The sequence below is a fragment of the Vulpes lagopus genome, chromosome 5 (genome assembly GCF_018345385.1).
Source record: "Vulpes lagopus strain Blue_001 chromosome 5, ASM1834538v1, whole genome shotgun sequence".
Taxonomy (NCBI): domain Eukaryota; kingdom Metazoa; phylum Chordata; class Mammalia; order Carnivora; family Canidae; genus Vulpes; species Vulpes lagopus.
In genome coordinates this window covers 82,872,182-82,885,155 of record NC_054828.1, presented here as the reverse complement: position 1 = coordinate 82,885,155, position 12,974 = coordinate 82,872,182, and the positions used below count along the sequence as shown (strand labels likewise).

The 12,974-nt window shown below is 41.6% G+C and overlaps 1 protein-coding gene across 22 annotated transcripts in view; it reads right to left on the bottom strand.

Annotated features, from left to right (window-relative positions):
* The window catches only part of DYSF (dysferlin), a 217,632-nt gene that overhangs the window by 49,347 nt on the left and 155,311 nt on the right, over positions 1–12,974 (bottom strand). For 13 of the 22 annotated variants that reach the window (XM_041755218.1, XM_041755223.1, XM_041755224.1 and 10 more), the window contains one exon: positions 7,865–7,927. The exons of the other annotated variants lie outside the window; for them this stretch is intronic. In XM_041755218.1, coding sequence (XP_041611152.1) covers positions 7,865–7,927 — 63 coding nt within the window. The remainder of the gene's footprint in view (positions 1–7,864; positions 7,928–12,974) is intronic. 22 annotated transcript variants of the gene reach the window in all.

Here is a 12,974-nt window from a genome sequence, read left to right as displayed (position 1 = left end):
AAAGGGAGGAAGGAATGGAAAACAGAATCTGTCTATTTGCTATTCACCAAAGAGACACCTAAAACATAAAGTCACAGAAAAGTTGAAAGTAAAGCAATAGAAAAAGGTATACTAGGAAAATACTGACCAAAGGAAGTTGGTGTAGCTGTATTACAAGAGACAAAGCAGACAAAACAGTCTCATTAATAGAGATTTTAAAAAGCAAATGGACAGAGGTTTACTACATATCATTAAAGGATTCAATTTTCCAGGAAGATATGTGAATTCTAAATGTCTTTATGGCTAGTAACATAGCATAAAATATATAAAGTAAAAGTGGGTAGGATCATAAGGATAAAATGACAAATATCAAATCAAAGCAAGATGTTCTAATATACCCCTCTCAGAAATTAATGAATGACACATACAAAAATCAGAATAAAAACAGATTTAAATCACACAATTAACAAGTCTGATCTAAATGGATGTGTTATATATAAAACACATTTGGAGAATAGACATTCTCCAAGCACACACAGAGTTGCAAACATTTATCTTGTAATAGATCATAAAGCCAATGTCAAGAACCATAACATACAGACCATATTTTCTGAACCATAGCACAGTTAAGCTGAAACCAGTAGCAGAAAGATAACTTAAAACATAAGCTAGGAACTTCTAAAACCTACTCTTTAGTGATCAGGTGTCAAAAAAGAAATATAGCAAAAATCAGTAAATACTCAGAACTGGAAAATAACCAAAAAACAACAAAAAAAGTCATCAAAACCTGTGGGATGCATAAAGCAGTACTTAGAGGAAATTTTATAGCCCTAAATGTTTATATAAGAAAAGAAAAAAAATTTTTAATATTTTATTTATTTATTCATGATAGACATAGAGAGAGAGAGAGAGAGAGGCAGAGACACAGGCAGAGGGAGAAGCAGGCTCCATGCCGGGAGCCCGACGCGGGACCCGATCCCAGGACCCTAGGACTGTGCCCCTGGCCAAAGGCAGGTGCTAAACCGCTGAGCCACCCAGGGATCCCCGAAAAGAAAAAATTTGAAAATTGATGAACTAAGCATAGCCCTTAAGAGGTTAAAAATATAATAACCCTCCCCAAAAACAGAAGGAAGGAAATGATAAATTAATAAACTAGAAAACAAGGAAACAATAAAATATCAACAGATTAAAAATCAGTTCTTTGAAAAGACTAAAAAAATATCTGACAAATTCTGACAAGAATAGGGATCCCTGGGTGGCGCAGCGGTTTGGCGCCTGCCTTTGGCCCAGGGCGCGATCCTGGAGACCCGGGATCGAATCCCACGTCGGGCTCCCGGTGCATGGAGCCTGCTTCTCCCTCTGCCTATGTCTCTGCTTCTCTCTCTCTCACTGTGTGCCTATCATAAATAAATAAAATTTAAAAAAAAAAAAATTCTGACAAGAATAATAAAATATAACCTTAGGAATTAAAAGGAACATAAATAGAAGAAGAAAAAAGTTGAAAAGTAAAAAGTTATTGTGAGAAATGCTATGTCAATAATATTTAAGAAGAAATGGATAAATTGCAATAAAATATAAATCACCAAAAGTGACTCACATAGAAAAAGAAAACCTCAAAGTTCCTATAAACATTTTTTTCAAATTGTATCAGCAATTTAAAATAACCTCAAGAAAACTACTAGATTTAGAAATGATTTAGAAAACTAATACTAGTTTTAGAAATGAATCTACAACCATTCAGGCAACAAATAATGTTAATCTTTTTTCATTCACTCGAAGATTAGAAAAAGAGTATATATACCCCCAAGTCATTTTATAAGATTAGTGTTAACTAAATATCAAGACCTGAAAAAAACAGTATCAGAAAAAGAAACTTCAAGCCATTATCACCCACACAATAACTGATGCAAAAAAATTCCTAAACTAAATATTTGCAAACTGAATCTAACAATGTAGATAATAATAATAATAATAATAATAATAAATAATGTATCATGACCAGGATAGATTGTTTCAGGAATGCAAAGTTGTTTTAGCATTTAAAGAATCTATTAATGTAATTCACATTAACAGATTAACAGATTAAACAAATTATACAATCACCTCACAGATACATAAAAAATATTCAGTAAAATTTCACATTATTCATGATAAAAACTCTCAGCTAACTAGTAATCATTCACGTGCTGCACCAGTGGTGTAACATAAAAATATTGACTTGTAAATTAGAGCAGATAAGAATATTCTATTATCAGTTACATAGTACATTAAAGTGAAGATCCTAGACAGTGCAATAATATGAGAAAAGGAAATAAAGAAAAGAAAAAGAAATTAAAAGAAACAGAAGAATCAAAACTGAGATTAATCACAAATTATATGATAGATTACACAGAAAACCTCAAAAAAATAAATCAGCAGAATTAATAAGAGAGTTTAGCAAAGTTTCTGAATATAATATCAGTATATGAGAATAAATTTCTTTTATATACAAGCAAAAAATAATCAGAAAATGTACCCTTAAAAATCTAAGTAAAAATAACAATAAAGCACAAAATGGGAGGAATGAAATCTAATAAAAGTTGTACCAGGCTTTTTTGGAGAAAATTATAAAAGTTTATTGAAAACATTAAAAAATACCCAAATAAATGGAGAGATATATGATGTATGTGTTCAAAAGAGAATATTATAAAAATGTTCTTTCCAAATTGATCCAGAAATTCACTCAATCACAAATCACAACACTTTTTCTAAAGACGTTGACAAGCTAATTCTAAAATTGAGATGGAAAAAGCAAAGGACAAAAATAGCAATGACACTTCTAAAAATGAACAAGGTAAAATATTTCCTCTACCAGATATGAAGGCTTGTTATAAAGCTACAGTAAAATTAGACAGTAGAGTACAGGGAAAGACCAACAGAACAGAATAGAGAACCACAAACCAACCCACACTTATATGGAAACCTCACATATGACACAATTGTCCTTATATATCAAGAAAGGACAGGTCATTCTATGATGATATGAATTCAGTGGTTAGCTACATAGGGGAAAAAAAAGAAATCTAATCTCTATCTCAGACTTTGTACACAACACAAAGCAATTCTAGATGGAATAAGGACTCAAGTATGAAAAAAAACAAGATTTTAAAGTTCTGGAATTTTGAGAACAAAATGTAGATTAATACCCCCTTCAAAAAAATGCTGAACAATGCAGAGATGGGGGGGCAGGCAGAGAGAGACAGAGATATGAAGTCATAGCCTAAGAGATCCAAAATATATATAACAGGAATTTCAGAGGAAGAAAGCTTAAAAATGACTAGAAACTGGGCACCTGGGTGGCTCAGTGGTTGAGCATCTGCCTTTGGCTCAGGTCATGCTCCTGGGATCCTGGGATCGAGTCCCCACATTGGGGTCCTTCAGAGAGCCTGTTTCTTCCTCTGCCTGTGTCTCTGCCTCTCTCTGTGTCTCTCATGAATAAATAACAAAATCTTTTTTAAAAATGACTAGAAATTAAGGAAACTAACCTAATAACAATTTTTTTTCTTTTTTCTTTTTTTTTTTTTTATTCATAGAGACACAGCTAGAGAGAGAGGCAGAGACACAGGCAGAGGGAGAAACAGGCTCCATGCAGGGAGCCCGATGTGGGACTCGATCCCGGGTCTCCAGGATCACGCCCTGGGCTGCAGATGGCGCTAAACTGCTGTGCCACCGGGGCTGCCCAATAACAAAATTTTTGAAGAGCTGACTCTCTGCATGAAAAACAACCATAAAAGTAAAAAAGATAAATAACACAAATCACCAAATTAGAAATGAGGATGAAAATAGAACATATACAGAAATGTTTTCCTTGATTGTAGTAATATATACAAATTTATACTAATGTAATAAACAATACCTGGGGACATCTAAGCTACCAAATTGACAGAAGTAAAGAGTGATCCAAAAAAATCCCCTTCCAAAATAGGTCCTGGGCCCACTTTTTACCAAAAAAAGTACAGGGTGGGTGCATCTTATACAATTACACAAGATATGCATTCCTAAAAATCTAAAATTCAAAACTCATATAACATACCACCATTTTCTACTTTTTAAAGAGTGATTGATTTATTGATGTGAGAGAAAGAGTGTGCCTGAGTAGGGAAAGAGGGAGAGAGAGAAACAATTTCAAGCAGACTCCATCCACACTGAGCATGGAGCCCAATGGGAGGCTTAATCTCATGACCCTGAGATCATGACCTGAGCCAAAATCCAGAGTCTGGCACTTAATCAACTGAGCCACCCAGGCACCCCAAATAGCACCATTTTCAAGAAAAAAATGGTAAGTATCCTATTTACCAACTAAACCATAAATACAATTCACTTGACCACCACCTTTTAAATTATATGATTGTTAATCATTTTTCAAATTTAGGTTGATTCATATTACTACACATTTTGTACACAAAGCAAGACTATTAAAGGTTTTTTCTATTAAATGTGTATATCAACACCAATAAAAAATAAATTTATTATTAAAAAAAAATAGGGATCCATGGGTGGCACAGCGGTTTAGCGCATGCCTTTGGCTTGGGGCGCCATCCTGGAGACCCGGGATCGAATTCCACATTGGGCTCCCAGTGCATGGAGCCTGCTTCTCCCTCTGCCTATGTCTCTGCCTCTCTCTTTCTCTCTCTGCGTGACTATCATAAATAAATAAAAATTAAAATAATAATAATAATAAATAAATAAATGTGTATATCATGCAACTTCCAATGTGCATATTTCAGAGTCATAGAGTGGCTTTCGTATTTCGTGTATTTTCAAACCCTTAAGAAACTAATTCTCAGGCCATATAAACTAGACTGTTCAAGAGCACAGAAAATGAGAGAACACCTCAAAAAAATTGTCCTATGAAATTATAATTTTGATATCAAAACCTAACAAAGACAAAAGTGATACTTATTAATAGAGACACAAAAATCCTAAATAAGTAAGAGCAAATGCAGTTCATGATATAGACTAGAATTTCTTATAAACTTGCCCTTAACCAGGATCAACAAACACTATCCATTTTCCCTGCTAACAATCTGAGGTACAGAGCCCACTGAAGGTTGGTATGCTGCTACAGCTCCCATAGAGGAGCTGCATGCTTACAAGAGTCACTGTGCTGCTTCCCAAACCTGTTTATGCCAGTTGTACTCACATGGTAATCAGATCAATAAGTCGATATTACAAAAATACATAAAAATTGAATTTAAAAGAAACGGTATCTTATCTAGAAAATGAGTTTAGTGATTTTTTTTAACTGATGAAAATTAAGAATGATATTTTTTAGTTTTCATTCAAATTCCTGGTAGTGAACATACAGCATAATATTAGGTTCAGGAGAATCACAATATAGTGCTTCAATAGATGAATTCAAATAGATGATGGGGATTAAGGGGTACACATGCTGTGCTGAGCAGTGAGTGTTGTATGGAAGTGTTGAATCAAGAGTGAGATTTTTTTAAAGAAAAGGTATGGGAGGGAGGAATCTTAAATTTTTAAAAGGACTCCACGGTCCAATTTTTTTGTGGAAAAATCTCATCAAACTTTAATAAACCTAAAGGAAAAATCATAGATAATGTATTTTGGATGTGGTTTATACAAGAAGGATGACACAGTACTCTAATTACAGATCCAAATTTAAAGAAGCCTTGGCATGTGTCAAATGACTGGTAAAGAAAGATACATAGATAGGGCTAGATATAAAATGTTTATGGTGTGTACACATGGCTTTTAATCAGTCCCCATTCAATTAACTTCTTCGATTTGCTAATCAACTACCTGTCTTGATTTCACTGGATAAGAGGACTTCAATTATAGTAAATTATAATACCATGACCAAGTATCCAGGAATGCAAGACAATTACACATTATGTTAACAGAATAATAGGAAACAAAATAATCATCTTGATAAATGACAAATGGCAGTGGATAAAATTAACTCCTATACCTAATTTTTAAGCTATTAATAAACTAATAATAAAAGACACGATCTTGACAAAATCAAGAATATCTATCTGAAACTACCAATCATTATCACAATTAATGGAAAAATGGCAGAAGCTTTTCATTAGAATCGGTAACTAAACATGTTTGTTCACTAGCACCTCAATTATCAACTGTTACTCTAAAAAAGGAATAAGGTATAATTATTATTAGAAAGATAGTGACGTATTTTTTACTGTTTGAAGAAAACCATCTTACCTACCTGGAAAACCCAACAGAATCAATGAACAACTTTCAGAACTAATAAAGGAGCTTCCTAAAGAGTCTGTTTCAAAGGAAATACACAAAATATTGTCTCCCTATATTCTAACAATAAGCAATTAGACCAAATCACTAAAAAAACATATTCCACGTAGATAGCAACAAAGGCTATAAAATGCCTAGGACTCAACGTGAAATGGGCTGGTCTAAAGTAAACAAAAATAACTCCTCTAAGAAACAAAAGGCCCCGGTGGAAATTAATATCATTAAATGTCCAATGATAGGGAAGTAGTTAAAATTTTGTAGATTTCCATATGATGAGATGACATGAAGCCATGTCTTTAAAGAATATACCAATATGGAAAAACATTACATAATTTTAAATAAAGAAAATGCAAATTATAAAAAGGTACAACATGACTACAATTATGTTTTTAAACAAAAGTCTGTACACATGCAAAAAAGATATCTTAAAATGTAAGCACATCAAAATCTTAACAGTGCTTGTCTCCAACTGGTAGGAATACAGGTGGTTTTCACTTTCTGCTTTACACTGTCTTTTCTGTATTTTCTATAATGGATAAATCAGAAAAAAATAAAAATATATATGGCCTCTTCCTAGAAATCCTAAGATGCCCAATACAGCAATGCCTCCCCCAGCACCATGAACAGAATTTAATTGTTGGCAGGTCCTATCTCATATGGCTCCCCCAGCAGCTCAGAGGCTGCTCTGGCTCTGAACGTGAGACTTCATGAGGGTGTGGTGAAGGCTAAATGCCAAGTCATCTTCCCAGAGGGACCCACGACCCCTAAATATGACACCAAGCAAGGAAATCAGCCCAGTTGCAGACTGTGGGCCCCAGCAAACATCTCAGAACCTTCCCCAGACAACCTAGGTTCCTTGGTCACACACAGTTTTCATGTCTGTGGGAGGGGCAGAGAAAATCAACATGCCACTGCCCACAGAAGCTTTTTACGTCCCATGTTCCAGCAGTCCAGCTCTAATCTAGACACTTCCCTGTTTCCATTGTCCCCTGCAACCCCAACCAACCCTCTGGCCCTCATGCCAGTAAACAAGATTAAGTCCCAAGACAAACTAAGATAACTCAGTGCTGTTTCTGAGGATCTTCCCCTATCTTGCTCCCCATTCCTCATCCATCACACAGGGCAGGTCACTGTTCTCCGTGGGATCCCAGGAAATACAGTTGACCCTGAACAACACTGGTTTGAGTAGCATGGGTGCGCTAATACACAGATTTTTCCAATACAGCACAGTGCTATAACTATTTTCTCTTCCTGATGATTTTCCTAACAGCATTTTCTTTTCTCTTGCTTACTTTATTATAAGAATACAGTACGTAATACCTACAACATACAAAGTCTGTGTTTATAAGCTATTTATGTTATCAGTGAGGCTTCTGGTCAAAGTAGGCTATTAGTAGCCAAGGTTTTGAAAGTCAAAAGTTACCTGTGAATTTTCTAGAGTGCAGGGACTAGTGCCCCAATGTGCCTGCCCCCACATTGTTCAAGGTCTAATGTACTTCCTTTCTTTCCCTCCCACTCCCCTTCCTCTGTTCCTTTCCTTAACTCCCTACTCCCACCCCAAGCCCCCCAGGGAAATCAAAGAGCCCGCAAATAGGTAAACAATACATACATGAGGACTGGATGGAGAAGATGCCATGTTAGTGGGGGCAGAGCCCGACAGACCATCTGCAAGCTACAAATTAAACACGCTGGTTAGCAACAGGGTTAGGGAAACCACTTCAGGGAAGACTGGACAGCCCCAAGGAAGTAGAGCTCTCCAAGCAGGGAGGCTATAAAAGCTACAGGAGGAACGTGTATTTTGGAGTTAGGTAAGGCAGGGTCTAAATCCTGGCCCCACTGCTCTATCAGCTATGTGACCTTGGTCAAGCCCCCTGACCTCTCTGGGTCAGCATCCCAAACATAGAATGGGTACAAAGCCCAGGTCACAGGGCAACAGTGAGTATAAGGAGTTGAAGGTCATGCATATTTAGCACAGGTGAGGCACATGAAAGTTGCTCAGCCAATGCCCCTCTCTCGCCCACTTTCTCACTGCCCTTGGCACCACTTACTCAATACCATCCTCACATGCCCACCCTATCTTTCAAACCTCCCCATCGCAGACATACTCCAAGCTCCCCACCAGTCCTGGTGGTTTCTTCTAACCGCTGGACCACACCAACCCCTGCTTGGGCATGGTTCCTAAGTCTTTTCTCTTAAAAGACAAGAAACAGGGATCCCTGGGTGGCGCAGCGGTCTGGCACCTGCCTTTGGCCCAGGGCGCGATCCTGGAGACCCGGGATCGAATCCCACATCGGGCTCCCAGTGCATGGAGCCTGCTTCTCCCTCTGCCTGTGTCTCGGCCTTTCTCTCTCTCTCTCTGTGACTATCATAAATTAAAAAAATAAAAAAATAAAAAAAAGATTCTCTCTCTTCCTATCTCTCTGTCAAATAAGTAAATAAATCTTTAAAAAAAAAAAACAAACAAAGACAAGAACCAGGGCATCATCCGACTTTCCCAAAGCCTGTAAAAGGGAGGCTTGAAGAGTGTTATAATCCAACGCCCCTTTGCTATGCTAGAGAAAACTTCCTGCATCCTTTTCTGGCATCAGATCCTTGCCAGCAAGGAGTACCTGCCTTGCCTCTGGTACTGTGACTCAGTACTTTCTAGGATAAATCCCTGGGCTGCAGGGTCCAGAGAGCCTCAGAAGGCAGGACTGGAGACAGGTGACTTTGTCAGAGACCACTATAATGGTCCTAGAGAAGGTGATGGGGCTCTGGGTGGATGAGCACCAGTCTGGGTAGACAAAACCAGGAGATGCTTTCCAGGCAGAGGGGGTAACAAGTGCAAAGGAGCAGAAGGATAAAATACAACACAGTCAAGAAAGCAAAGGGCTCAGCTCGGGAAGGAGGCACTGGGCAGCAGACAAATGAGGCTAGGGGGGCTGAGACGATGAGCCAAGAAACAGACTCCCAGCGTCAGACTCTCTCTGCCTTTGAACCCCGAGCAGAGGGCTCCAGGAGACTCCACAGGAGGCCTGAGCCCTGGGTGGCTGTCCGATCCTTGGCTGGAAAAACCTGGGAGACACAGTCACCTGGGGGTCAGAAGGGCTCAGGAAGGCCAGGATAAAGTCTTTTGGGATCTGGGGGGGAGTCTTGGAACCCACAGACCCAACTCTGCCCTGTGAAGGGGGAATCACTGAAGGGGACCCTAGTCCCCCTAAACTAGCTTTATTTAGAGCCAGAAGCACAGGCAGTGGCTAGTGAGCACCAGGCCAGGCCGCTGGATGGTGCCAGGGACTGGCCACATGTGTTGGTGGATATGGTGTGACCCCTGGCATAGACCAGATGAACTCCACGCAACCCCCCACTCCCCGGCCGCCTCTGCCCCTCCCGCTCTCATCCCGAACCTCACAGAAGCCTTCTTGTTATTTTTAATACAGTTTGTTTTTAGAAAGGTGAGAGGGAAACCAGCAGTTCACCCAAGCAAAAGGAAAAAAAATAAAGCTAAACATAGTGCTCCAAAGATCTGGTCCCGCTTCCGAAATTACACGTTTCCCTTTGGGACTCAGGCATAATTTGCCGCTACAGTTCTGGGAGCACGTTGCCACCTTCATGGCGTCCCAGAGACTATAACTGGAGCAGCAGGCCCAAAATGAGCCCAAGCTGGGGAGCTTGGGAGCCGCCAGCCTCAGCACCCTACCCCACAGTGCGGGGAGTGGGTCTTCACGCCTCCTGATGCCTTCTCCACCCAGTCTGCACTTCCTCTGATACCTGCCCGCCTCACACACACGCGCACACACATGCATCCACATACACTCACACACGCAGTCCCACTGCCTAGCCTGTGCTCCACTCCTTTGCCCATCAGGAAAGCCCTCCTCTCCTCTCCCCCCCGCCCTCTGCTGTTCTAACCCCGCCGGCCTATGGGGCCAGCCCCTCCCGGGCATTTTCCTGATCTCTTAGCCCACGCTGACTCACAGGGCCAAGACAAGCACACGATCTCTGTCCCTTGCTGATAAAGTGTCTCATTTGAGATCAGTTACATACCTCTCATTTCACCCAACTGGGGTGAACATTTCAAGGTGCTCTTTCCTCTTTATCCCTCTTCAACCTGCACATGGTCCCCACCCCCAAACCCAGAAATCCTCCTTCTCTGGAGACTTACAGAGGAGATCGCCTACCTAGTGTGGGCTCTCAGAACGATAGGGAAGAGTCACCCTTGACCAGGTGACTCCAGGGGCATCTCAGTGCCCGGTGGGTCATCTGTGGGGTGGGCAGGGGCACCACCTCTGCTCTGAGCTTTCAGACCCTCTGTAAGAGATGGGGGGGGGGTGCTTTGTGTGTGTCCTGCACACTCTTTCTCCTCTTTCTCTTCACCTCTTCATATTTAGAACACCAAGAACCAGCTTAATGAAAAAGCAGAGTAGTTAAGAGAGACTCCCAATTTTGTTTTAAAGAGAGAAATGGAGTCTGAGTCGGAGTCAGAGACAGAAAGAGAAGCCCAGGCAAGGGCAAGGGGAAGGAGAGAAGGATATGTTGATAGAAGTTCATTTTGATAGTGTCCTTGGTTGGAAGTAATGCCTACTTATTCATAATTATCCTACATTTTCCAAATTCTACATAATTAACACATATTTATAGCCAGAAAAAGAATTAATATATCCTTTTTTAAAGCAGAGCACTAATGGAATGAAATAAGCTCTATGGCCTCTTTGAGAACATACCCAGGCCTGTCCTCAGAAGGTTAAAAGTCAAGGCCTTGATTCCTACAATACCACTGTGTCTAGACACACCCTCGGGAGCTTGCACACACACACACACACCTGCCCCCAGCCGCTCCCACCTCTCACACACACTCATGTGCATACACCACACACATGCACACAAACACACTACCCCACCCCCAGGCTACAGGTCTAAAATCTATGCAAAGGAGAGCCGCACCAACCAAGGATAAACTATGGAGTCAATTCACACAAGCCTATCTCCTCCTGGCCCTGATCACCAGAGAAGAACTCAAGAGGCCAGGCACCCACCCACATGGGACAGGGGTACTGACCTAGGAGTCCAACAAGGCCAAGTGGACAGATCTGCTTATACATACATTTTGGGCCATCTCTAGAATTGGCCACTCCTGACACAAACCACACATTTCTTGAAACCTGAAAAACCCTCTGCCGTGTCAGCCCAATGATAACATCAGGGAAGAGTCAGATGACATTTCTAAGGTGTGGCAGGTGCCTCCCAGGAACCAAGCCAATGATGCCAAGGACATTCCTTAGCAGAGAGGAAGTACTGAGGAAGGAGACAGAGGGACTGAGACAGAAGCCAGATCTGGCCAGAGTGGATGTGCAGCCAGGACCTAGTGAGCTCAGCAGTGAGGACGACATCACCATGAGCATGAAACGGGCTGCTGAGAAACACGGGTTGGACAAACACGAGCCAGGCAAAATCCAAAGTCAGCCAGACTTCTTGTCCCTTCTGTCCCCAGAGGGCAGGGACTTTTTTGTGTGGGGGAGGGGGAAAGGGATATAAGCCCAGCCAGAATCATCTGGCAAACCATTTGGAACTGGTACGCATTGCCTCCTGGATCTGCCTCAGAATGCCTGGTCCTGCCAATTGCCAAGGGGTGTGCAGGAGAGACAGGGGAGCAAAAGATCTCCTGTCCAACCAAATAGGATCAGTGGATCTTGGAGAAAAACACAATACAAGCTTGGTTTTTCCCCAATTCCTCCATCAGACGCCATCAGGCCAGGGCTCCCTGGAGACCAGTGGTGGTGTCCCTGCTGGCCTCACGGGTCCATGAGAGTAGGGACAGGAGCTCAGGAGGGCCAGGTTCAAGCCTCCTCCATCAGAGCAGGCATGTCACACTTCCTCCATCTCCTGGGCCACCTCTGAGGCCCTGGGAGCCCGCCTCCCCACATGTGGGCACACCTCCAGGAGCCCAGAGCCCAGCTCCTCACCCTTTGCCTGGCCAGCAGTACTAGCCAAAGTGACCATGTGTTCCCACAAAGAGCACAGCCCCTGCACTGGCTCAGGCCCCAGCCTCGGTTCACCCATGTCAATGCCAGGAGGATGTCCAGACTGGGCCTTCTCACTATCTGCATCTGACTGTGGGCTTGTAGCCAGCAGGAATCAAAATAGTACCCCCCCACCATCTGAGTCTGTAAATATTTTGAGGGCAGCATATACAGACTGGAAATGCTGCTGGGCAGGCCCTATACTTCCCTGCATAGGGGGCAGAAAACAGGAGCCAGGATTGGGAGGCCTAGAATTTGGGGCTAATTATCTGCCTAATTCAAGCTACAAACCCCCACTGAGGCCAGAAGGCACTAGTACTGAACATAGCTGAATCCTGGGTAGGACCATCCAAAATCTCCACTTGGATTTTTCTCAATCTAGAGAAGCTCCTTCTTCGACCCACATAGAGAGTAGGCAGGTCATGCATCCATGCATCCACCTATCCTCCCTCACAATGGCCCGTCCAGATAGACTTCACTGAACTCCTCCTTTTAACCAGTCTCATGCTGGGTATTGAGGACACAAAAGAAATACACCCTGGTGGTTACCCTGAACCTGGTCTGGGGAAGGTGCTGACATTTGCAGAGATAATCAGGACCTAAAGAAAAGGTAGTGACCAAGATATAGACAGGACTTGCAGGAGAAGGGGGGAAGCCGGGGACGAATCCCAGAAGGAGGTGACCACACCTAAGTTGAATCTTAAAGAAAGAGCAGGTGTA